This window comes from Uloborus diversus, chromosome 3 (genome assembly GCF_026930045.1).
Source record: "Uloborus diversus isolate 005 chromosome 3, Udiv.v.3.1, whole genome shotgun sequence".
NCBI classification, from domain to species: domain Eukaryota; kingdom Metazoa; phylum Arthropoda; class Arachnida; order Araneae; family Uloboridae; genus Uloborus; species Uloborus diversus.
In genome coordinates, this window is record NC_072733.1 from 145,454,022 (window position 1) to 145,481,201 (window position 27,180).

The 27,180-nt window shown below is 31.3% G+C and overlaps 1 protein-coding gene across 1 annotated transcript in view; it reads right to left on the minus strand.

The window, feature by feature from the left end:
• Positions 1-27,180, minus strand: part of LOC129218986 (transcriptional enhancer factor TEF-1-like) — a 92,713-nt gene that overhangs the window by 30,640 nt on the left and 34,893 nt on the right. The window contains exons 4-11 of the mRNA XM_054853304.1: positions 22,491-22,553; positions 20,462-20,689; positions 20,139-20,176; positions 16,030-16,219; positions 15,870-15,932; positions 12,061-12,168; positions 11,719-11,777; positions 6,999-7,080 (exon numbers count right to left, since the gene is read on the minus strand). Of these exons, the coding sequence (XP_054709279.1) occupies positions 6,999-7,080; positions 11,719-11,777; positions 12,061-12,168; positions 15,870-15,932; positions 16,030-16,219; positions 20,139-20,176; positions 20,462-20,689; positions 22,491-22,553 (831 nt within the window). The remainder of the gene's footprint in view (positions 1-6,998; positions 7,081-11,718; positions 11,778-12,060; positions 12,169-15,869; positions 15,933-16,029; positions 16,220-20,138; positions 20,177-20,461; positions 20,690-22,490; positions 22,554-27,180) is intronic.

Consider the following 27,180-nt stretch of genomic DNA (forward strand, 5'->3'; position numbering starts at 1 on the left):
ATGTTGAAAGTAGCTCCGAAGGGGGGGGGGGCGGAAAGTTCAGACAGTGAGGGGGATGATTCTAGTCGCAAACCAATGCGGGAAGCTAGGTGGATTCGGAAATTTGTCCCTAGACCTGATGGTTCAAGAAACGACGTAGATTATTTTGAAAAGGGGAATAGCAAAAGATTAAGATCGTTGAATGATGTTCAAAAATATTGTCTTCATGAAAACATAGCGTATGATCCGGAATTATTTAATTTTAAAGGCAATGATGATTTTCAGGGTGAAGTTTCAAATCAATCTAAAAATTTTAACTCATGTTTCTTGACTAGACATAGAAATTCAAGTCCCTAGAACATATAAACAGTCATTAAAACCTAATGAAAGGGGGAAATGGCAAAAATCAATGGAAATAGAAATAGGCACTATGCGTAAAAGAAATGTTTGGAATTTAGTCAAATTACCGGAAAATGTTAATCCTATCGGATGTAGATGGGTTTATAATTTAAAGAAAGGGGAAAATGGTGAAGTTTATAAAAGTAGACTAGTCGCACAGGGGACTAATCAAGTGAGGGGACTAGATTTTGATGTAACCTTCTGCCCAGTAGTCTGCTTTAGTACCATTCGCTTTTTCTTTTCTTTATTGGTATCAAGAGAAAATTGGCTACATATCCAATGTGACGTTAAAAGTGCGTACCTATATGCTCCTATTGATGAAATAATATATATGAAGCAACCCCCATGTTTTATTGAAAAGGGAAAAGAAAATTATGTGTGCAAATTGAATAAAGCTATATACGGCCTGCACCAAAGCGGTCGTCTGTGGTTTTATGAAATTGAAAATATATTGCTTAAAATTGGTTTTCATAAATTTCTATCATGTAATTGTGTTTATTATACTGATAATGTGATTTTACTCTTATATGTTGATGACATTGTGTTATTCAGTAAGAAGGACAGGGATATTAAAGATGCTCTGAATTTACTTCAAAAACATGTTGAAATTAAAATTTTAGGTAAAACTAAAAAGCTACTAGGTGTAGAATTTGAAAATGAAGGAAATGGCTTAAATTTACATCAAACTGAATACATTCGTGTAGTTTATGAAAGATTTAGTAAATTTAAAATCCCTATTTCTTCTTTACCTATTAGTAAAGGATGTGTTTATTCAAAGTTAAATTGTCCTACTACTCAAGCTGAGATTGACGAAATGTCAAAATATCCATACAAGAGTTTATTAGGGTGTTTATCATTTATTTCTAGTAGAACACGTCCTGATATATCGTATGCTGTTAACATTTTCAGCCAATTTCAAAGTAACCCAGGAATTGTACACTGGGATGGATTGTTGAAATTACTAGGATATGTTTACCATACTAAAGATTTAAAATTAAACTTAAAATGTGAAAATGTTCAACCTATAGCTTTTTCGGATGCTGATTTTGCTACAAATAAGGATGATAGAACCTCATTAGGCGGTCAACTTGTTTTACTTGATAAAGCTCCAATTGAATGGCGCACGTTCCAAGAACGAAGTGTTAGCCTTTCAACGATGGAAGCTGAATTTATAGCCATGACTGAATGTGCTAAAGAGCTCATGTGGTTTGATCGTATAATTGATGAATGCATCAAAATAAAAATTGTTAAAAGTTGTAAAATTAAATCTATTTTGTATGTGGATAATCAGGCTACGTTAGGTTTTGTTAAATCGCCTATCGAAAATTATCGTAGTAAACACATTGATATCAAATTGTTTTTCATTCGGGATTTAGTTCATAAAAATATTTTTAACGTGAGATATGTCAAAAGCAAAGATAACATGTCGGACATATTCACGAAACCTCTCACCCGATTAGAAATTTAAAGATTTATAGAAAATTTTTTTGTACAAATATAATATAATTTAGAAACATTTTTAGAAATTTTTGAAAATTGTTTAATGTACTTTAAATTTTTCTTTGCATCATGTTTTGTGAAATGTTTTTTTGCAAGTTCTAACAATTTAATTGTCCACCTGAATGTTACAGTGGCTTTTTCTCCCTATCAACCGGGTTGCGAACAGCTTTTTGTTACGTCTCGTTAAAAGTGAAAATGTAATTGTCTGAGTCTTCCCGGGAGTTAGGATAGAGGGAGTTTATTGTTGCATGAAGGTCTATCACGGGTGTATTTGTTTTTTCATTTTGTGAGACCCTATTTTTGAATATTGGAAACACCACTAGTTCCCGTTACAATTTGTAATTTTCCTTCATTGAATATATTATGGTGCAAAAATGTAATTTAAAAAAAAAAAAAAATTTTTTTGAATTGGTAAAAATGAAATTTTAATCAGTTAAAATTATCAGACAGTCTTTAAGTATAGAAGGGGAGCATATTTTTTGATTAAGATTTTTAGTGATCTATTTGTAAATGAAATGATTTAGTGAGAAATGGATAGTTAGTAAAAGAGCTTATTTACATTTCGTTATTAACATTTCTCAATATATGCTTATACTATACTATTTTCAAGACTGCGATATTTTATATGCTGATTTGAACAGTTACTGTGGGTTTTTATTTTATATTTCAGATTAACCTACTGTCATTGCTATAAATAAAGCCGGAAAAAATGATTGAAAAATGATTGAAAGAACTTTGATCAAGAATTTGTTTTCGAACTTTGGTGAAAATTACGCGGAAACGTACTGAGCTACGGCGTGAAAGAGATAATGAAAGAAAAAAAAAAAAGGACATTTCAAGATGATTGTTCTTTGAACTTATAAAATTTTTTCAGCAAAGTGTATTGTATGTTGTGCTTTTCTCAAATTTTGAGAATCTAGATCTATATTGGAAGTTCGTAATATAGAGTCAAGTTTATGTTTTAAAAATTATTCATTGTTTTTTCTCATATAATTATTAATATGTGGAAATTGTGTTCATGTCTAAATGAAGTCGAATTTTTTTTAATGTTTTCATTGTGAGATGATGAGAGGGGGGGCCTTGTTAGGCATAAATGCCTGTTAATAACAACAGTAAATAATCCTATCTCATCACCTCACAACACCAATAGTAAAAGAATGTTTTTCCTTACTTATAATGTATTACCAATCATTCTGCATGACTGGGGTAAAAGATTCTTATCAGCACTCATTCACATTGGTTGAATCGACCGAATGTTTGTTTCACTTTCGTTTACCTTTGGCGGGAACTCCGTTGTGGATGACGTCATAGATGCTTCTAGAAGAAATCTGAAGGCACGTGTGCTTAACGATAGCAGTGATGTGTCCGTTCACGTGACTCGGATATGCTAATGACGAGGGGGATATTTAAACTGCTCGCGGCTTCAGTTCGCTCTCTCTTTGATCATCTCTCGTCGTTGTAAGCGGTCGCTCGATCGGTATGCGAACTTGCTTGTTCGTGCCGTTCGCCCTTTATTAGAAATGATGAGCTGGAATTAGCTTATTTCCCAACGGGTTTACTTCATCGAAGTTTTTAGTCAATTGTCATGCAGTTTGCATTGCAGTGTTAGTTATCTCATGCAAAAGTAGAGAGATTATGTTGTTAGTATTTATTTTTATCATTTACAGCGTGTTTTTAACTATTTACATTATTGTTTAAATAAACTTCATGAAAGTTAGAAATAGTTTGTCAAGTTCTTATTTCCGAACTCACTCTGCTAGTATCAAAGAAACATTGGGGAGATATTATTAGATTAGAAATTCTCCCCAACAGGTAGTTAGCCGGCGAGCCCTTCCTACAATGACGTCGTCAAAACCTACACAGCACATGCGCCCAAGTTCATCGACGCTGAGTTCGAAAGCCAAGTTTTGAGGACTTGCGCAGAAGCTTCATGGACGCAGAATTGAGCTGCGCAGATGAGCTAAAGTCGAACGCTGGCGCCGCTCAGGAAGAAACACGGTAGGAAAGCACAGCCTTCTATATATCAGGCCTACGTGCTGTATTGCGCAATCGATGTCACATGACCTTCTAGAGGCGATTGGCCGTGAATTCCCTTCAGTTCAAACAGCGTTCGTGGACTAGCTGATCGTTGCAAAACAACTCTGGTATTAGTTAGCAAAGTAATAAATATTCAAAAAGTATGTGTGAATGTTCAGTTTACGTTATCAGCAGTCTCTTAATGGAGACTTGGAATGATGTTCTTTTTTTCTTTCTTTGTATTGTTGTGCTTAAAGCTGCAGAAGCCGTTGGGATGCTTTAGTATTGAAAATTTAACGTATTAAATGTTTAACATTTCCGAATATGTTTGGAAGCTACATTTTTTGACCAAAACATGTTTTTAAAAAGGTAAGTCTGATTATCAATGCTTATTTTTTTTTAATAGAATCAATAATACAAAATAAATACTTGTTTAATAATTTTTTAATGATTTTTTCCCTGTAAGGTAGAAATTTTTATGTGTGGTTTTTTCGTGCTATACATTTTCATTACTTTCGATTTTAGTGATGAAGGTTTCTGCCCCCACTTTGGGTAATAGTTACATTTTGTAAATATTGTTTCAAGGAACTTTTTAGCATGAATTGTCTGAAGAGTGCGATTTAGTAGATACAATAAATAGCGGCATTTTAAAAAGACCGACTGTTTTATATTTTAAAGCAGCTTCTATTACTGTAAAGTACTGTATTCTATTACTGTATGGTACACATTTTTATGAATGTTTTTTTTTTCATGCTATATATTTTTATTAGTTTCGATTTTAGTGACGAAGCTTTTTTGCCCTCAATTTAAGCAATGATTATTTTTTTGTAACTGATGTTTCAAGGAACTTTTTACATAAATTATCTGAAGAGTGCAGTTTAATAGATACAAGACGGTGGCTCTTTAAAAGGGCCAACTGTTTTAACTTTTAAAGCACCTTCTATTTGTATAAATATATTTCGAAATGTTGTGGAAAATTTTCAGGAGGAATTCCTTTCAAATAAAAATTAATTAAAGCTTTTAACAAATATTGGTGAGCAATGCATTAGAAATCTGGCACATGATCATTGCAAGCTTTGGTCTCACAACATTTTCTTGATTCTGGAAATGTAATGCAAACGATTTATAAAATACTGTTGTACAGTGATGTTCTTATCAATTTTTCTGAGGGTTTACTCCCGGTAATCCATTACGCACAATTTGTGTATGTGATCAAATGCTTAGTATGTCATAATATGAAAATTTATGAAGCTTGAGGATATACGCTATATGTCTGAAAAATAATTGAGAGTGTACGGCGTATCGAGTATACCCTATGGGAACACCACACTGTTGAATAACTTTTCAAAAAAAAAAAAAAGAATGAGAAGTAGTAATGGAAAAGTAGATAAAAGAAAAATAAAGAAGTTAACTCACAATAAATAGATTCCCAGTAAAAATTCATGACAAATCTATACATTTTTTGCTCTGAAATATATGCAACAGTATTGACATTATATATCAATTGTTTGGTTTGTTTCATTTGTTTAGATGTTTTGTAATCATTATTGGGTATTATAGCGATTCATTTCTTTAAAATGTATGTTGTTTTTTTATTTTTAACAGTTAGAAAAATGTCTAAATATAGGTTTTTTATTCCAATTTATATTATTGTTTCATTTGTTTACATTTATATCAAAGAAAATCAATACTACTGCTAATCATTCACGGGAAAAATGACTATTAGATTATGAATAACAAATATGCACTTCCAATTTATCTTAACTCATTTTACAATTTACAGTAAGCAAAATTTATTTCGTATTTTCTTTTATGTTAGGATTTAAATTTCAAGAGTATTTTCTTCATATCCAAATACATTTTCATTTTCCTTTCTTATCTGTATATTTTGTGTAATATAATATTTAATGTGTCATATGCATAGTTTAATTTAATTTACTATTTAAGAACCATTTGTGTCGATATTAAATCTTAAACGATATAAAATTTTAATTGAGAGATCTATCAGAGTACTTCATGTGAAAACTCTGATTAACATGTGATTGACTTTCTCAATGGATTTTAAAAAAATCTTACATTTTTATTCACGGTAGAGCTATTATGAGATGTAAACAAACAGCTTTCACGGGCGGCCATGTTGAATGAGAGCGCAGGCCTTGTGTTAAGATGGCTGTGTAGGAAAGATAAAATGACGTCTGCGCGTGGCTCACGGAAAAGTTAGTATCCAAAAGTCGGGGGAAAAGAAAAAAAAAGGAAGCTGAGACTAAAAATATAGGAAAATATAGGAATTATAGGAAAATAGGAACTTTTTCAGAAATATAGGAAAATATAGAAATATAGAGACGCTGCGATGCCTGTACATGATGTACATACGGTACTAGTTTATTTTATGTCTTTCTTTCTCATTGATCATTGTTTTTGTGCATCATAGCAGTATTTTATGTTGAATAAAACGGTTTTTTTTAAATACAAATAAAAACTCAGTTCTTTATGTAAGAAACAGTAATGTATAGTTAAGAAAAGGTTTTTAACTGTTTAAGGTGGTGTTTACAAGTGTCTAAATGATTGGTTATGTTTATAAAAGTTTTTATACCTTTTTCCACAACGCGAAATTTCGACTTACGCGAGGGGTCTTGGAACGCATACCTCCCGTAAGTCGGGACTCGATTGTATTTGACTTTTATAAAGATATGCAATTTATTCTTTTTCATGAAACAACTTGAATCATGAGGGAAATTTCAAGAAATTAATTGTACATTTTGGATTGCTAATAAATTTAGAGAAAAAAACTACATAAAGTAATTCGGCGGAGGAGGGGTGGGGTTGAAAGTACGAGAGTAATTGCACCATCAACTTGCAAAATTTCAAAAAAAATAACTGGAATATTCCTTAATATCAAAAAGCTCATTTGATCTCTCACTCTTGAGAAGGCTGTGAGAATTTTCCACAACTTAAACTACCAATAACTCAGAGGTTTTAGCCAGTCCCTTAGGACTTCAAGTTATTGAGAGTTGACTGAACAAAATTTTTTATAAGAGAATAAATGGAAATTTTGTAATGCATTTAATTTTGTGGACAACACATATTAAAATAAAATATATTACCTCTACTTTTTCCACCACGTTTTTTCCAAAGGAACACACTTTGGTTGAACACTGAATGCTCATGTTTTCAGTAGATTCATACCTAATGTCAGAAAAGAATGTTTTAGCGATTAAACACTGTGTAAAGTACATAGTTCATAAAATAAACATTAATTGCATAACTAAGAAAAGAAACAAATGAGTCACAAATGCAGAAGTAAATACCTTTAGGGGAAAAAAATACTAAAAAGTAATACAGTAGTTTCCCATTACATCATGCTTGTGGAAAAACATTAATAAAGTGTGTCCAAAAACACAATGTTATTAAGAATGGTGATTCATCTAACATACAGATAAATGCTACATGCACATAATACAAAAAGTTTATATCTCTCTATCAATTGGGGAGACTTTCAAAAATTAATATATGTTAGAAAATTAGCCTACCATTTTCATTTTTAATATAAAACAAGCTTTGCTGTGAAATAACAGTCAAAATTTCTGTCTTAAACTACAGCAAATTTAGGTGAAGAGAAAACCATGTTTTTTTAGATAATTTAGTTCACAGAAAAATAATTGTTCAGAAGAACACAATGTTATGACTAAAACAAAACATTTCCAATGAAAGAATAAAATGAGTCTTGGTATAAAAGCAGTTACCTTACATTTTATACAGAAGCTGGAAATTAGAAAAATTTAAGTTTATACTAAAATTATTAACTAAAAAGAAAATTAAATTTCAACGGAAGAGAGTAATACGCTTAGATATAGGAAAAATTATGTTTTAATATAAAAAAAATACATTGTAAATGACTATCAGATTACTGTAAATTCACACAATAATCTTCACACCTCAACAAATTAGATCATTGAATAGACATTAAACTTAAAATCAAATAGAATAACTGGTACTAGAGTGAGGAAATAATCAAGTTCATTCGGTCAATAAATACAGCACAAGAGCAAGGACATTTCACAATATTTGACAATCCTTCAGGGTAGTGTCTAACTGAAGCACGAAAATCACCACACTATATTCATCAAATAAATAAATAAAGCCCTGAAATCCCTACTAAGGTTTCCAAAAAGGACTTGGTCACCAAGAATATTAAAAAGCAACATTAAGAAGAGAAATATCAATTACAAATTTATGACACACATCTTGCTTTGAAAGTATTCTTGGTTTTAGGAACAGCATAGGATATCCAGCAGACATAGCAAAACAATCACTAGTAACCTTACTTCTATATTCCCACATTACTATACTGTAAATTCATCTTCATTCTAGACTAAAAGTAACAAAATAGGATAAATCTCATTTACATACTTATATATAAACCAGACATTGTTTGAGCAAAGTAGTATCGATTCTTTTTGCCCTTTAATCAACAATTTTCACACCCATGTCTGGCTCAAAATGCAATACTGGAAAATTAAATACATGTTTCTTCATCCTGAGTACATGGTCTCCTCCCATCAGGCCCTGTGGAACTGCGTACAAGGTCCCCAAAAGGGTTTGCGCCACCACTGTACACTTACAAAGACTGGATACACTCAGCAGAAAGATAACATACTCATGGTTTTCATTTAGATAGGGGAAACATTTTTTTTTTTTTTAAGGCTGAGTATAAAAGGAGAAATAAAGCACAAACGCACATAGCAATTCTTTAGAAAAGTGCAAGGTTTAATCCGAGGCTCATAGAAACTGTAGAAAAGAATTTCCCCCTTTCTTTTATTATTATTTTTGTCACCTTTTAAAGAACAAAATAACAGGCATTTAAGAGTACTCTATAATACTCACTTATGTGGAGGTTTAACATAAGTACTAAAATGTCATTAGCATCCACTGTCAGAATTTCTGTCTTTAATAGTCTGCCCAGACAGCAAAGAGAGGGAAAAAAAACCTTAAATGGATCTTTAAAATAGATTTTTACAATACTTCATGTTCCTTTATATTTAGTCAAGTTCTTTCTTTTTTGATTGCCCATATTAGTATGTTTTTTTTTTCTGAAATCTGTCCCCAGCTTTGTGTCATTATCATACAACACTTTTTACAGACTTTCATGACCATAAAGTGCAACCGACAGCACAAAAAACTTTCATTTTTAGTAGCAGCCTTCATAACTTTGTTAATAAATAAAGAATTATTGCATAAATTATTGCATAAAGAATTGTGTGCAGAAATTTCTTTGCTTCCTGATTAGATGTAATTAATATTAAAGTATATAGAAAAAAATTGATGGCTGTCATTACCATCCTCACTCATAATGAGTTACTTTTCACAATATTATGCAATTTTGTTCATTTTATGCTTATATTAAGTGCCTGTGTTCAAAATGTGTAAATGAAGGTAGCCATATTTTATATCTTGTCAGGTGAAATAGGTTAAAATGTCATTACCATCCAGTGTGACATATATGTGGATGGTAATAATCGACAAAAAATTAAATGGTACTTAGTGCATTATTTCCAGTATTTTAAATTCATAATTCTTTAAAAGTTATTTTTTTAACTTTAGACATCTTGCTTCATAAGTTTAATTGAAGCTCTAAAAAAATGAGTTGACGAGTATTAAAAAGTGCTTTTTACATACCGTAAACCCGGGTTACTTTAGACTGACGGGGTAACTTTATAAAAACCTGTTTTTATTTTTGAACCGTTCTGGCGGGCTTAATTTTACAATTGGCGACGCCCTGGTGGTCTCAGGGTTTCAAGAATCGCTTTTCAGAGTGTGCTGACATCGCCAATTGAGTAACCCCGTAAGTATAAAGTTACCCCGTCAGTCTAAAGTAACCCCGGTTTACGGTACTTAAGCAGTTTTATTATACAGTAGAGCCTTGAAAGGTTCTACTTAATCTGAGGTGCTTCATTTCTATTTTAAGTTATATTTTTTAGTAGCTCAAAATTTGATTTTCATTAAAATCTGAAAACAGAATTTTTTTGCCGCTGTAAAATGTATCGACTATGTACAGTAAATAAAATAAATCTTGAGAGGCTGCTTATGTTCTGGTTGCCTTGCGCACACAAATATGTACAGATATTGAGAAAAAATTAAGTTAACATTAGTTTAGATGCAATTAAAATAAAATTTGTATTGAAATTCGAGAGATAAATTTTCGTGAAGACAATATTTTCTTTTTCTTATACAATGAAGTAAAAGGTGCTCCTCTGTATGTCTTCCGAACAGGGGTAAATTTTAAATCTGGAAGAATTTTCCGGATAATCTGAGTTTTCAGTAATCTGAGGTGAGCCCTAATTATCTCGGATTTGAGACTCCGCTGTATTTATTTTGATTTTATATGATAAATTTAATAAAGTATTAAATAATCAATTTGATTTATGAATTAAAATTAGAGAAAATTAAAAAAATTGTTCGATGACATTTTTTGTCGAATTTACAATTTTAACCCTCAATATCTCCAAAACAAATTATGTTTTATGAATTTTTCCGATTTAACAAAAATACATATGGTCTTTCTAAAAACTGCCTTACTCAACTTTATCCTTGTTAAAAGATTGAAAAGTAGTTTGAGATACAAAATAACACTTTTTTTGCAGAATTGCCCACTGTGTATAAAATTTTTAGCTCTTCCGAAGATTTTAAGTACCAACATACTGTCAGCTTTCAAGCAAAAGTTATGAAGAGCAAAAATGTTCTTTGACATGTAGTTAATTTAAGTTCCGGATCAAAAATTATTGACAGCAATATTTTCCTCTTTTCAGACATCTAAGTGAGACAATAGTTTCACTTACGCCCCGTGGCAGAAAGCTGCCGACATGGCGACATTGTCACAGAATGAGAGAGAGTTTGTGCAGAAAGATTTTGCACTAAGAGGGTTTAAGGGGGGAAAAAGTCAGCAATAAAACCATTCTGCAGAACAATACCTAAGGATAGCTGTTTTGCAGTAAAAAATTTAACTCGACTATGAATTAAGGAAAAGGCATGATTTTCTGCAAAAATAAAATAATTGCGACAATATTTTGCAAAAAAAAAAAAAAAAAAGAAACTTTGGCGAGCGCCAAATCGATTGATTATTGATGACAGTGGTTGTCTGCAACATTGGAGATCGGTAGGTATATGGATCAAAACCCAGGGGTCTGTCCAGGATTTTTCACAGGGTCCGTTTTTTGTGAAAAATCAGGGTGATCCTTATTTACTTTTTCAAATCACATGAATGTTTTAGTTTTTTTTTTTTTTTTTGCAATGCTTAAATTAGTTAAATTAGCATAATAATTTACATTGCTTTTGGTTAGATTTAATTTTTTTCTCCACTTACCAATTGCTGTTACCATGGTGTTAATATTTTAAATCGTATAGATTTAGCTCAGGATCCCTTTTTTTTTCTCTAGCGAAAACTGAAAATCTGTTGGAAGTCCTGATACTGAGCTTTAATGCTTTTTGTTTTTGTATAAATGTGCTTAAATAAGAAGTTGTGCAAAACTTGTTAATAAATAAATAAATTTTTCACTTTGAAATGAATTGCACTTAAATTTGTCCATTAGTTAATTTTTCACTTCACGGAGCATTCTTGCAGAAAGAAATTAGATCCACAAAACTTGTCGCAGAAAGTCAAATAAAATTCTGCCACAGGGCACTTATGTAAGTGTAAGTTCGGTTTACAAAAATGGGGAAAGAATGAAATAATTACTTAATTATTCTAATCAATTATAATAATCTGGAATTTTGCAAAACTAGTGAGAACACCAACTTTAGCTTCATACAGAAAAATAAAATACCTACTCGCACGTAACACCATAAAACACACCAGCTTCATCTTGAATATTGGTGTTCAAATCCACCTAAATATATTAATTAATAATGAATATAGTGACAAAAAGGAAGAAATACATAAACGATTTAGCCGTTTCAATACACAATTATAGCAAAACTGAAAACTCAGAAAAACTTTTACATGATTTAAAAGTTACAACTTTTTCTCATTTTTTTTAACTAGTAAAAGAAAAACTTGTGCTTTAAATATGGCAGTAAATTGCAGTTATGGAAGCAATAAATATTGTAAAACATTTAAAAAATGAAAAAAAAATTATTTAAAAGTCAAGTAATTTTAAATTCTGTACTTGCCCAGAATTTGACGAGGAAGAATGCGTGTTCAGGACCTTTGTCATAGAGGTCTTTCAAGCCACCTTTCTTATCTGGGAATTTGTCGTATATTTGGCTAATATCTACAGCCTATTAGAGATAAAACCCTTTTTGTAATAAAAGAAATTTATGCACTATATTAATTTAAATATCACTTAATCTAGATAAAAGTTATTTAATGTTTTTTAAAAGGTCAAAAGAATTTTAAAACAAAATTGACATGATTTTAATAAAAACTACATCTTAAGTTAAGACAAACAAAACTTAAAAAAAAAAAAAAAAAAAAAAAAAAGCAAAAAAGGAAACCACAAGTTTTAAATAAATGGGACACAGGTAAGAGTGAAATCATTTTCCCAGAGTTTTCCCAATCCAATTAAAAATGGTTCCTTATTTCTCTTACGGAACGATTTCTCATCCTCTTACAGGCATTTCTATTCTTCCTTGACACTTAGATACACTTGTCCTTTTATATTACAGGGTGGCGACAGGAACTGTGAAAAAAAGTTCCCTGACTTTTCCCTGATTTCCCTGATTAAGTTCACCAAATTTCCCTGATTTACGTTACCAATGATAATGGTTTTCTTTCTTTGCTCTACTTGAAATCCATTGTATGTTTGTATAAAATGCAGTATTTTAAACGTTTTAAGTTGTGTAAAGTTGTTGAACTAAAGGTATATTTTAAAAAATGCTACTTTTTTAATAAAATGGTTAAAAAAAACATATCAAGTCATTTTTTTGGGGGGAAAAAAAACGCTACAAAATAGAATATTAAATTTTTCTACAATGGAAAGATTATAGAGAATTAAAAAAAAAAAACTTTACTTCCAGAAACCACTTAGCATAAGAATTTTAAGAAACTATTAAAATCACTCTTAAAAACATATGTGTATTTATGATAGAACTAAAAAGTAATTGAAATTATTTTGAACTAAATTTTCAAACAGTATAATAATTGTAGCAAGAATAACAAGCAATAGTGAAATAATAGAAGTAATGAAATTATTTTGAACTAAATTTTCAAACAGTATAATAATTGTTGCAAGAATAACAAGCAATAGTGAAATAATAGAAGTAATGTAGTTATTCTTATATAACTAATTGACATATTTATGCAAAACAGATGAAACCATTTGACATCCATTCATATGGAGCTTTTCACTAATCAAGAACATAGATTTTAATGAATGAATACAGCATTTTAACAATAAAAAAATAAAGATATTTACTTAAGTTACTTAGTTAACTCTATTTCAAATGATTTCAGTATGTAATGAAAAAAAATCTTACATCGCTTTTGTAACAAACAACTTTGAAATGCAAAGGGGAAAAAAGAAATAAAAAAGCAATTAGTTAATTTCAAAATATATAAAAGAAGAATACAACTTGGTTATAAAATAAAAGAATCACTTATGTCCGAAGAAAAGAAAACCTTTATAATCTGCGGTGATAACAAATAATATAACGGCAAAAAACAAAGTTTTTTTTATTGAAAGTTCAATTTTATCAATCAAATTAAAAACAGGAAGAAGTAATAATTTTTAAGCTTTTATAGTATTAATTCAAAAACCAAAGATTTCTTCTTGAAATTCTAAATACAGTATGCTAATTACTTCGAGACAATGGAATAAAGGCAAAGGAGCTAAGGCATTAATGAAGGCTTCCTCTTTGCCTGTATGGTTGTTTATTTTACGTAGCATTGAAAGCGTAAAAGGAAATTTTAAGCTAGGTAAAATGAACTACCTAACAGACACAGAAACAATCTTAGGAAGTTCATCCTGTGGGGAATAAGTAAGATTCAATACTTTGACGTTGAGGGAAAAAAAATGCACAAATATGCGGCAGTGTATAATCACACCTCATTAATTTTACTTTTTTTGAGCAGATAATTGGCGGAAAATGCGTAGGGAATTAAAATACTTAATTTTGTAAAGCAAAAAAAAATTTTTTTTCCTTCATAAAATAAATTTTCCCTGATTTTTTGTTATTTTTTCAAAATTCCCTGATATTTCCCTGACTTTTCCCTGATTAATAAAGTTCCCTGACTTTTCCCTGATCTCCCTGATTTCCCTGATCTGTCGCCACCCTGTATTACTTCAGAAATCCATTTAGCACAATATTTTAAAGTGAACAGCAAACAAGAAATAAGCAGGCACAAGAACACATAATTACAAAAAGAGCTGGAAAAGTCTTGGAAGTAAATTTTATAGGTGAACAATTTTTGTTTACTAAAACTGTTTGCAAAGGAAATAAAAACTTTTATTTCATGGCTTTGAAAGTGTTAAGATTTTTATGCTATAAACAATTTTGAAGTAAAAAAAGCTGTCCACTTGGAAAAATCTCAATGTGTAAAATACTTCTTAAGGCTTCAATAATGACCACGTTAATCAGTCTCATGAAATCCACAAACTGCATACAACATACATGTATGGTCATTTTTCATCAAGCTTCTAGAAGAAAGGCTGAAAATAATTCCAACATTTGAGTAACTCACAAAGTTTTCAATGTTTTTTCCAGAGAGAGCAATACATTTCCTTGACTTCTGAAACATATTGCCATTTTAATGTCATAAATGCTTATTAGATTAAACTGATTTACTTAAATTCTTCATAAATTAAACCTTTAGTAAGCCTCATACGGATTAACTAAGGCTTAGTTTTGCAAATAGTGTTAGTTTAAACTACCTCTGACTGGATAAAGTTTTCAAATAGGCATAGCAAAGAGATGACTGTGGACGTTCAACTAAAGTTAAAATAGATGAAGGATTGAAAATAACTGTCATATAAAAATTATTAATGTCTCAGTGGTAGACTTGTATGAGAGGTAACAAATGTACAACAGTTGCAGAAGGGGATGCAATCAATGGCGGATACAAGGGGGTCATGACGCCCCTAAACCCTCAACAACAGTATCCGTCCTCATTGTGTTCAAACACTTTACGCAAAAACTGTAAACGATTACAGTATCTTTTCAATTCATTAATTAGTTTTGGAAGTAAATATTTGAACTGCTACTTTGTTTCATTGGTTGGTCCTAATTGGTTGTTCTTGGTTGATTTGTTGCTTTTATAGACCCCAAGCAGTTTCTAAAATTTTTCATTCCAGTAGTAACGGTATGTTTCATGGGGGGAGAAAGTCATTCTTCAGCATGACCTCCCTCTAAAATGGTTTCCTGTATTCTGTCCCTAGATGCAATCTGATTTCAAAATTCATAACAGCAATCAGGATTAGCAAGTAAAGCATATTTGCAGCTAAAATGCAGAAATTTCATGCCTAATGCTTAAAAGCTGGCATATATGCAATGCAATATGAAATAACAAAATATTGTTACTATATTATTATTTTTTTTAATGCATTGTATTTTGGTTTGCAGGACTTCATACAGACAGTCAAACCTTGGAGCTGCTGGGGTGGAAAATGTGGGATTTTGTTTCTGTTGACTCATCCATTCTTCTTAATCATCATGAACTTATGAAGAATTGAAAACAAAAACAAAAAATAAAATGGGAAAAATCATAACAAAAGCGTCAGTGAGTTTTTTAAAAAATTGGAAACCTGGAAAAAGTCCCCAAAAAGCGGAAATTTGCGGAAAGAGACCAATTTTTTTCTTGTCAAAAGAATTGTGCTTAAAGAAATGTATTAAATTGCACAGTATATGTTCTAGACCACTATATTCCTTCACGTTAACAAATTTTTCATGTAAAGCATATTCATATTATTTCATTGTATGAGTGGTAGTTCTGATAACTTATATAAAATGTTTACAAAACTATAAAACCAAACAAAAGCACTTACTTCTAGGAGTGGATCGGTATAGCTAGGTAAACCTTCTATATGTACAAATATATGCTTGTGATACTACAAAAGGAGAGAGAAACAAATATGTAAATCATCCTCAAATTAAACATATCATTTAACAGTTTAAAAAATATTATTAAGATATATTTGCCTTTACATTTTCTGGATCACGTTGTGACTCCATAAAAGCAGACAACTCTACAAGCCTTAACTTGTGAGTGGCAATGGCTCTGCCTTCCCACGCTGGCAATGGCGTACTGCTGCTTAACAGATCAACACCGGAAACTGGAACACTTACAGGTGCCTTGTGACCAATCCCATAGGGTTGGCCGACGAAGGGCTTTACACTGAAAATAAAGATTCATAGATTCTTAGCTACATAAGTAAAAACAACATAAACAGAAAAATTTGTATTATTATTAGTATTATTTTTTTAATTACCAAGAATAAAGTATTACAATCTGTGCTTGTCATTACAAATCTCAGAAGTTCCTTGATAGCACATGTCATGCCAAGGTTACAGTGACATTCACTGGGAGTCAACAGACACAGTCACTAAGTGACAGAATTGGGATACCACATAGGAGTTTAGTGACACAGTTGTGATATGACTTCACTGTAAAGTCACTGCAACAATTAATTTGCAATTTTTGGAAGATGCCATTGCAATTTCACATTGTGATGTCTCTGGGAACTGACATTCATAAGTGGCTGCAACCTGATGACTTTGCAGTCCCTTATATTACCATCTTGTGATTGTCACATAAGGGTCCTATTTCAGTCCCTGTGATATTAGGGTTACTATCTAAAGAAATGCTATCCTCTATTGATAAAAAGATGTTTCCTGCTATTATTTAAAAAAATAACTAATAATTAATTTTTAAGGTTTAATTTTATTTTTCAAAAAAAAATAAGAATTGATGACAAAATCCTTTAACTCAATCTCTACATGTATACCTCATTTTAGCAAATAACACTCCTTTGACTTTCATCAACTTTTTTATTAGTGGTGATTAAATTCAAATCAAATTTACTGCTTTTTAAACCAATATTTCGTGTTATATTTTTAATTAATCTATCTCACTTCATACAGGATTTAGAGTATAAATTTACATACAAAGTAAAGTATTTCCATTCATAAATCTTCTCATCCTGAGGCTCCTGATTAAATAAAAGGAGACTGCTTCTTTTGTTGGATAAAATATACATACAGTGAAACTTCAATGAGCCAAAAACTTTGATAAGTCGAAGTGAATCGTTATTCTCGTTTAACTGAATGGAGAAGTAATGTTATTTACTTTTAATAAGTCGAATTTCATCAAGACAAAGTATTTGATAAGTTGAATCTTATTTTATGCCTATTGTCAAAGTTTCTTTGCTAATGTAACTCTATAAGTCAAAACTGAGGGGTTTTTTGCCTTTTTACTCTCAAAAAGTATGAACAAAAAGAAATAAATCAGTGCCATTGCAGTGCATTAAAAGGCTTCTAGAACAAATAAATCTTTGAAGCCAATTCATTGCACATAACTTGGCAAGATTGGTTTTTTGCTTTTAGTTCCATTCTAACATAATGTTTACTTCATTTCCTTCGGTAAAAAAGAAAAACCGGCTCATGGGGGAAACCAAAACCCAAATAGGATGGAAAAAATTGCACAGGAAGGGGTGTGTATATTCAGGATTAAGGAATAATTCCACTTTAGACAAAAAAAGAGGGGGGAGGGGTGGAGTTATAGAAGACTATTATTTGGATTTTGCGGTATTCTACAAAGCTGCTGGTCTTTCCAAGACTGGTTTTTTTTCCTTCCTTGTTATAGAAAACTAATATTTATGGTGCTATTTCATTGATTCCTGTACATGTGAGACAGAACTTTAAAATAGACTTAGAGAATAATTAAAACTTTAAGCTACCAAGAAAATGTTGAATTTTTTTGATTGTGGCGTAGCAAAGAAGGAAATTGTATTGAAGTTGAATGTGCCTCCAAGCTTTAAACAACTTAAAAATCAAAAATTCATTTTGATTGGTGGCGTAAAAAACAAAAACAAAAAACCCTGCATGAAAAAGCAGCAGGTATGTATTGCACGTTTTAATAGAATTCCATCCAAATCTTCCTTACTCCCTCTTTGATGCTTTAAAAGAATCCGAGGACTGCTCAAAAGAAAAAAGAACTGCTCAATGCAATGTTTGATAACTGATTTTTTTTTTTTAATATCTTTTATTTTTTCTTATTTTCTGGTAAGGTATCCTACATAATATTATAAATCTGTTTTCCATCCAATATAATTTTCTGAACTTATAGAATTATACTAAACATTTATTATGTCAAGTAAAATCATCGCCTCAGAGCCACAGGAAAACTTCTAACCAATATTATCTTTGATAGATTATTCACTTTTCTGCTCATATTATGTATTAATTTAATGAGTATCAGTGCTGGTATTTTATATTATATAGTTTTGTTTCCACATTCAGTAAGCAGAATTTTCAATAACTCATTTTTTTTCGCTTTCCCTGCAACTTAAGACTTGTCGAAGTTTCACTGTAATTTTTTAAAAATGTTTTACTTATGTCAAGAGCAATTCAGTATGTGGGACTACACTGAGCTGATTTTCCATAATACAAAATTATTAGTACAATACTGTTGGCCGAGAAGACCAACTGATGTGGAATGGTCAGCCCGGGAAAAATGAACAGTAGAAACTCAATTTAAATTTAAATTACACTTTGTTCAAAACTATTGTAAAAATGCAAATAGAAAAAAAAAAAAACAAATAAAAATCACATCCCCCCATAATAACAATTCTAATAAAATAATACCCCCCCCCCCCCCAACAAACAAACATCAAAGAGAGATATCACAAGATCCAGTTGCATAAAAGCATCAGTTCTAAAACATTCCGACTATTCTTAAAAAGTTCACCCCACACAATGCCACAACAATGGCAACTGTCCAGAAAACTATTTAAAAAGTTCATACCACTGGCAGTCCTTACTTTAAACTTGGCACACACAATACAGAGGTAACATTTACCTCTCAGATGTTCAGACGAGTTGAAAACGTCCATGGATGACAGACCAAATCCATGGTCATTCAATCCCAAGTACACCCATATTACAGAAGAGGCAGCGCAGGAAATTATTTACCCAGTTTCAGGCAAAACAGGAACCATCCACTAGCAGAGGATTCCTCACCGTATAGTGGATTCAGTCCAGCCCGACCGGCTCCATAATCGGGTATAGGCCAGACGAATATTCTGGCCCTGTTCTTAATACATCTTAAAACATCAACTCTTCAAATTTAAATTCACTAAAAAAAACTCCTTTGTTACTTTAAGGGTGCTGTTTTAGAACATCCTGCACTTTTAGCAGGCTATTGAATCCTATTATTAAATATCTCATGAAAAACTTTCATGTTCTCTGCGTAGATAAATCAATCTACTGAACCCACATGCTCACATGAAAATACACACCATCTGAGAAACGGAACCAACTGATAAGAGATTGATTGACTTGCTATTTAAGCAGTCTCATGTGCACTTTAAGCAACGACGTTTTAGGTTTAAGTTCCTGTTTATTGTTTATAGTTTAACATGTGGTGCATTTAGCTCGATGTTATTCTGTATTGCATATACTGGAGCTTAAACACTCACGTTTTAGTTAATATAGTTTAATTTTTTAGTCTTTGGACCATATTTATTGAATCCTCCATAGCTGATGAGCTCTGGATTCAAACTTTTTCTATTAATTGCTGCTTTCATTTTTCCTTTTTCTCATCATGATTGTTCTTAGATATTGTTTAAAACTTGTTATTTTGCTTGTATATTAATAAATCGATTTATACCATATGCTGATTTAAAACAACATAAAACTCTGAATACGAAGATTCTTTTTACATGTAGAAAAAGAAAAAAACTGCTGTAGTAAAAGAGGTTGGATTACTTTTTTCCTTGTTATTTTCCAGCAACACAGAAACAGCACAGTGCATCTGAGTAAGCACAAATACTATAAAAAAGGTCACTGTATTTCTATGTAAGCACAGATAAAACTTGACTCAGAAACTGGTGAATCATGTCTCCATATTTTATGTCCCTCTCAAAAGATCACAGCACGAGGAGCAAATGATTAAATAAACGTTATAGAATTTACTTTATCAAAATGTGAATTAAAGTTGTAAAAAGCACATAAGAAGCGACATGTTACACTAACTATAATTTTTATTTGTTTTCATTTCATTAGAACTTTGGAGTAATAAAACAAAAGTAGCTTACTCCTCAGATGTTCCAGCTGTGATACCTGGCTGCCAAAACTGAAATAAAATTTTAAAAATATTATTGAAATATAATTCACAAAATTATTTAATATTCAAACACAAAAACAGAGTAGCAACTATTAACTGGAATTTAGTATTAAAAATATTGTACAAATGTTGAATACAAATAATTTTTTTTTAAAAATTGAATGAGAAAAAAAAGCTAATAATTAAAATAGACTTAAGGCAAAAGATAGTTTTTAAAGTAGTTCTTGATTAATTCTCAAAATTTTTTTAACAGTTATGAGAGAAGCTAATTTAAATAATCACATTCTTGCTTACGGTTGTCCCAGGATAGTTAACTGGTGGCACAAGTGATGCAAGTCCAGGAACAGTTGAAGCTTTATTGTGGATGGCAGTGGCAGATACAATCTGGGCAGATGACAGGCTTGTAAGAGACTGGAGGGCTTTCTCCTTTGCCGCTTGGTCCTGGGAGTAAAACAAAGACACGATCTGAGCAGACGACATGGAAGACATCGACTGCAGAGCAGCTTCCTTTGAAGTTTGATCCTGCTGAAAATAGATGATTACAACCGTTGACGGCTAGAGGTGTAACAAAGGCCACCCAAAAAAACCGCCATTCCTGGTTGTATTCTTTTCTAAACTAAGCTATAGTAGCCTTTAGCTACATGAATTACTCTAAGTTAATATAAAACAAATATTAAGGGACGAAGTAATATTATGAATACTAAGAGTTTTACAAGACTAAATTTTATAGCATACCAAACCGAATATGGAAATTCATATATGTATTTATAATATAACAGTACTTTGTGGAATATAATTTTTCTGAAGAAATTGGAAGTAATGAAACAGTTTAATGCAACATATTGGGGAAAAAATTCTGACTTGATTTCATCTGACTATTTTCAGGATATTAAAATTGACACTTGACTTGCCATATTGATAGTTGGTTTTTGGCATTTTTTACATTAACTTACATAAATACTACCCACTTAACATATTTAAATCTTTGGAATTCAAAACTATACTCAACATGCTATCTACTAATTGCCAAATTTATATCACACCACATTCCATTCACACTCCAGGAGTGTAAGTTTTCTGTTGCACTATCCTATTTCTGCCAGGATTAGATAGTTAACATACAAGCATATTGCACTGTCTGCTTTTTTTATGGCATACAAATTCGCTTGCCATGATGAATTGACAGTTTATTTGCTGTACCATTTGCATTGAATAGACTCAGAAATAAATGCAAAAAGATATTGTTGGCATGAATGTAAACGAACATGAAAAGACAATAATTGTCAATACAGTGGCTTCTCAAGTTCGGCGATCACCGACTTCGAAGAAAAAAAATTCTCTTTGAATTTAATCACCTACAATTTTAATTCAACATTTAGTTCCATTAATTTTAAAATGTACTAAAGGAAATTAACATTTTCATTTTGATTGGCAAAAAAGAAAAATAAATCATATTTACTGACAGAGCAATAAAATCTTGCAGAAAAAGTATTTAAAAAATTTAAATTTTTTCTCATAAATTTTTACTCTTTAATTTGATTCATATTTAAATGAATAAGCATTAAACTTGACATACTTTTTTGTGTTAAATTAGATTCACTTTGGAGAAACATTTAAAAAGGAAAAAATAACAATAATAATATAAAAATGTCTACTGCCTTATGAAATACCATAGATAAAAGTTTAACTGATACTTAGAAAAATGTGTTGTTTCAAACCATTAAAATATTTTTTTAATTGCATCAAATGCCATTAAAAGAAATTCTTTGAAATGTAACTTCTAATAAACCTATTAAAATGGTGTTAAAAATCCAATGTTATGAAAAAAACTAGTAGTCAATGTATCTTTTTATCGATTTCCAATACAGCAAAAATATACATATCAATAAGTGTAGTAAATAGCTGTTGAGAAACTCAAAGCAACCTACTCCAATAATATTCATGAAATAATTACTTCTATTTGTCATAATATCTTTGTATCAATATTTTACCTGTTCTTAAATAGGCTGTTAATATTCGCTTGCTTGAAATGTCTGAACTGAACTTGAAACATAAGAAAGGTAAGTGTGTTTTACATCTTAATTGATATGAAAACTGATGAAAATCTAACTATCTAAGAATATAATCCAGAACTTTATACATGAAAAAGGACAATAGCAATATTTTTAAGCATTTAAATGTTGCAACAAACTTGAATGTATCTTTCAGTTGCGAAGTTATGTATAACAACTAAAGCAAACTTAAGAATTCATCTAACCAGCTCTTAACATTCAATAGAAAGGGGGGGGGGAGTTTATATTTTAGGAGAGAAATTAATATTTACTTTTAATTTTGACTGTATTTCTCGTGCCCGGCGACGAGCAAGGACTTGAATGTGCGAAGAGACCTAAAAGAGAGAGAATACAATAACAACTTGCATACCTGCCAAGCTCAAAAGGTAATATGAAGACAGAAGTAAAAAAAGAAAGAGTTTTGTATGACTTATTTTTTTTCATAATGAAATACAGTGAGATTGTCCTGTTACAGCAAATGCCGATACAAAGAATACAAAGAAATATCCGTTACAACAAACAAAACGTTTGGTTCTGTTTGAAAACCCCTTGATAAAAAATCTTGTTTCAACAAAGCAATTTTTTTCAAAAATTTGTTACAACAAAATGTTTTTCTCAAGTTCAGTTGGGAATATTTTTTCTTATTGCTGTTTTGGTAAATTAAAAAAACTTGTTGCAACATGAAAACTCTGTTCGTACTTTTTGAAACAGTCATTCAAGGGGAAAATCCATTCATGCTGAAACGTAAGTTGATGTGTGACAACAAAAGCCTGTGTCTAGCCAAGCGCAGTCGATTTTTGTGCACTAAACCTAAAGCACTTTGTGAACTCGAAAGGAGTCAGCAAGGTTTCAAGTTTCCTTTTGGTGATAAATGTCATTCACAAATTAGAATATTTTATAATGTGCTCTAGGACCAAGTCTCTGGTTCATAATAACACTTTTTGTGAAGATGACCAATGAATTAAAGTTCAGTGCTCAATATTTTTCTTTTTTTTTTTCAGAATAAATAATGTGTTTTACTTATATTTTAGATTGTTAGTAACGGAAAATGTTGCAAATTTAATTATATTACGGTGCAGATTTAACAGTTTTATAAAAATAAAGAAAGTTTTAAGACAATTCCAGTACAACAATTTTTTTTTTTTTGGTCCCTTTGGAATTCATTGAAATGGGATTTCACTGTACATTTCACCATATACAGTACAATAAGAACACCTACAAGAACTTTGAAAATGCTTTTGGTTTGAGCAACTCATTCGCTGAAACTTTAATGAATAATATAATGGTGAATTGAGAGTAGCAGGAAAATAGACGCATTCCCCACCCCCTGCAAATGGTTGCTAAAAACAAAAAATGCAAAAAATTTTGATATTAATATTTTTTTAACTCTCAGTACATGCTATAAAAAAACAACGTAACTGCTGTTTATACTTGATCAGGGAATTTGAAACAAATGCTACAATAGTGATCGACTATAAATTTAATTCCTTAACACTTTACTAGTGAATAAATCTACATTTTGTGTGTGAATTTCAAAAGTTTTTTAAATAACAAACAAATAATCTCTATCATGTGCTTATTTCTTGAAATTTAGTACTTTCCCAAAAGATGCATTAATTACCAATAATTTATTAATAAATAAACTACCAATAATTGGAATAAATAAAACCCAAGTTCACAAAAAACAAAACAATAACATTTTGACAGTGTATGATGGCCTTAGACTCTATAGGACTGTGTTTCCCAGTGGGGGTGTGCGAGGAGCCATTTTGTTTTTTGCAAGGGGAAAATCCACAAGAAGTAGTACCTTTTTTTTATACAGAATCATTTCATTCTTTTACATTAAGATTTTTTTCTTTGCTTTTTGTTCTTACTTGTAATTTGAAAGCATTTTTACACCTAACTAATGGCACATATACTTTATGGACACGCATTCTTGTTTTGAGTACTGAAAACTATATATCACTGGGGAGAAGGGAGGCAACCACACTTTAAGGATGTCTCATTGGCAAAGTTGGGAACCACTTGTTATAGCACCTACAGTGGCGTAGCTACACTTTCTGCCACCCGGGGCGGTTCTTCAATTTGCCGCTCTTCTGATAAGAAATAATTAATATATTAAAGAGTCAAAAGTATTTTAATAGGATTTTAATAAAGAGAAGACAAGAAACTCATTTTTTTTTCCTTCATGTTTTTCTTGCAGAAGAGAAAAAAAAAGGAATTCATAGCCCCACTGAAAATTTCCAAAATGTATAAGTTAAAATTGAGAATTTCAGGCAAGTTTTAGTAATGCATAGAGAAAAGAGGCTTAGGAGCTCCCAACATTTCTTAAAATTAGTTTTACGCTTTATTTAGCAACGTTAGAGGGTCGGAACTTCTCAAGGAATTTTTCGAAATTGAAGTGTTTAAAAGGCAATTTTAAGCTATCTTTTTGGATACGTGAAGATATTGGGGAAGGTTCAGGGGCGCTCTGTCTGGAAAGTTTTTCAACTAAACTGAAACACACGTAAACGTAGGCTGTATCTAGTGGTGTAAGGGTCTCCCCTAACTCCAATAAAAACTAGGACCATCGGCACCGATTGTTCAACAATTTATCCATCGGCATCGGCGGCCGATGCTAAATTGCAGGAAACATCGGCCCATCGGCCTTAAAAACATCGAAAAGCCGATGGAACTGGCCGATGTTTTTGAAAAAAAAAAAGGAGCTTTGATGTTTTACTTTTTAATACGAAGTAAAGGTTGTTTTCATATAAAATTGTTTACTAAATTTCAGTATGAATTTCTATTTTAGTCACCCCTGAAAGAGTTTTTAATACTGCATTCAAGTACCAAACAAGTTTATTATTGGGTTGTTTCTTGCTGCTGGATGTACGTACGTACCTCTCATAAGTCATAACTCAAAAATCGTAAGCTGTAGAAGGATAATTTTCGCATGTGGGGTGTGCACTTCCAGTTGTGCACTTCCCTTTTTGTTTTCGATCGGGTGTTCTGAAAAGCCTGTTTATTCATTTTTAGTTGCTATAAATTACTTATTTCAATGCAAAACTAATATAGCGTCTCAGACTGACAATCATTTGGTAATATATTGCCGAATTGGACACCTTGGAAACAAATATGAGATGGCAAAACCGGTTTTTGTGTCATTTTGTTAGATTCCGGTTGAGCCGACGGTAATTCTTAATTTTTCGATATCTATATACATAAATGGCTACTTCTCTGTGGGGATGTCCCTGGTAAACTTCAAAACTACTGGACAGGTTTTAACCATTTTTTCACCATAGATAGCTACATCATCAGGGAGCATTTTAGGCTATAATTTATTCCTTAAAAACTTAGTTTTAAAAAGTTATGGTGGAAAACATTAAATTTCATGTAATTTCCCCATGTTATGATTAAATATAAAACCCATTGTTAGGAAAATTCGTTGCCTAACAACAGCAATATTAAAAGTAATCACAATGAAAAGTTTGAATCAAGGCTTCTCCGGAGCAAGCATGACATTTATTGCTTTCTTAGGAGTTGTATCCTCATCTTTATACATAAACTAGCTGTACCCGACGCGCGTTGCTACGCCAACAAAAAAATACATCATTATACTGATTTTCATGACAATCGGTTGAACGGGGCAGAAGTTGCTACTTTGAAGTGCCACCTGGTGGTGAGTGGCTTCAATGAGCATATTATGCACCTTCTCTGTGGAAAAATACACATATATAGCAGTTTTCATAATAATCGGTCCAAGTATCAAGTGAAGCCGTGACTATACTCAAATTTTGTACTCACGCAGTTTCCAAGATCAATCAATTGCTAAAAATATCAAATAGAAAAAGTTTTAAATCCCCCCGTTGCATGAAAAGCCATAAAACAATAAAGAAAGAATTTATTTGTTCAAACTCAAGAAAAATGGCAACAGTTAACTTCTCATCAATGAAATCTTTCACGCGAATTAATTTCTGCAGCCGATAATTTTATTCGTATTTATCCAACAATGGATTGTGACTTAAATTGGAATAAAAAAGGAACTATCGATCGGATTTTTTTCGAACTGGTCTATAAACATTCCCAGTACCAAAAATAACAAACGGTAAAAGTTTCAGCCAAATCTGCTGGGTAGTTTTTGAATTCATGGATGACATACAGACAAACATTCATATATATATATATATATATATATATATATATATATATATATATATATATATATATATATATATATATATATATATATATATATATATGGCTGCTTCTGTGGGGATGTCCGGGGGGTAAACTTCAAAAGTACTGGACGGATTTTAATAATTTTTTCACCATATATAGCTATATTATCTGGGAGCAACTTAGGCTACAATTTATTCCTTATAAACTTAGTTTTAAAAAGTAATGGTGGAAAACAGTAAATTTCATATAATTTCCCCATTAAATGATTAAATTCACAACTCTAATAAACTATAGGGGGCGCAGCAGCCACTGTCTAATGGCGGATGAAAAAGGTAAAACAAAAAAATACCGTAAAACTTGCTTTGACGCGTAGTGAATGACATTAATTTTTCATCGTGTTTGTGAGAAGCCTTCTTTTCTATTTTTCTGAAATTACATTACACTACAAACTGCTAGAAGCCTGTAGTTTACCCCCAAAGAAAACACGTGGAATGGAATGTTTTACCTTTTTCTTTAGCATTGGTTTTTCACCGCAAGGTAGCGTATTCGAGCTCTGGAGTAGCGAATATAAAACCCATTGTTACAAAAATTCGTTGCCTAAGAACAGCAATATTAAAAGTAATCATAATGAAAATTTTGAATCAAGGCTTCTCCGGAGCAAACATGAGTTTAAAGTCATTTAAACTTTTGAAAACTCTACTTTTTGCACCTTTAAAGAAACCTAGTAGAGAGCTTTTTTTTTTTGTGTGTGTACTATTTAATTAAATAAAGCGCACGGTTTTTTTTAGTGATCTTTGTTTTTGT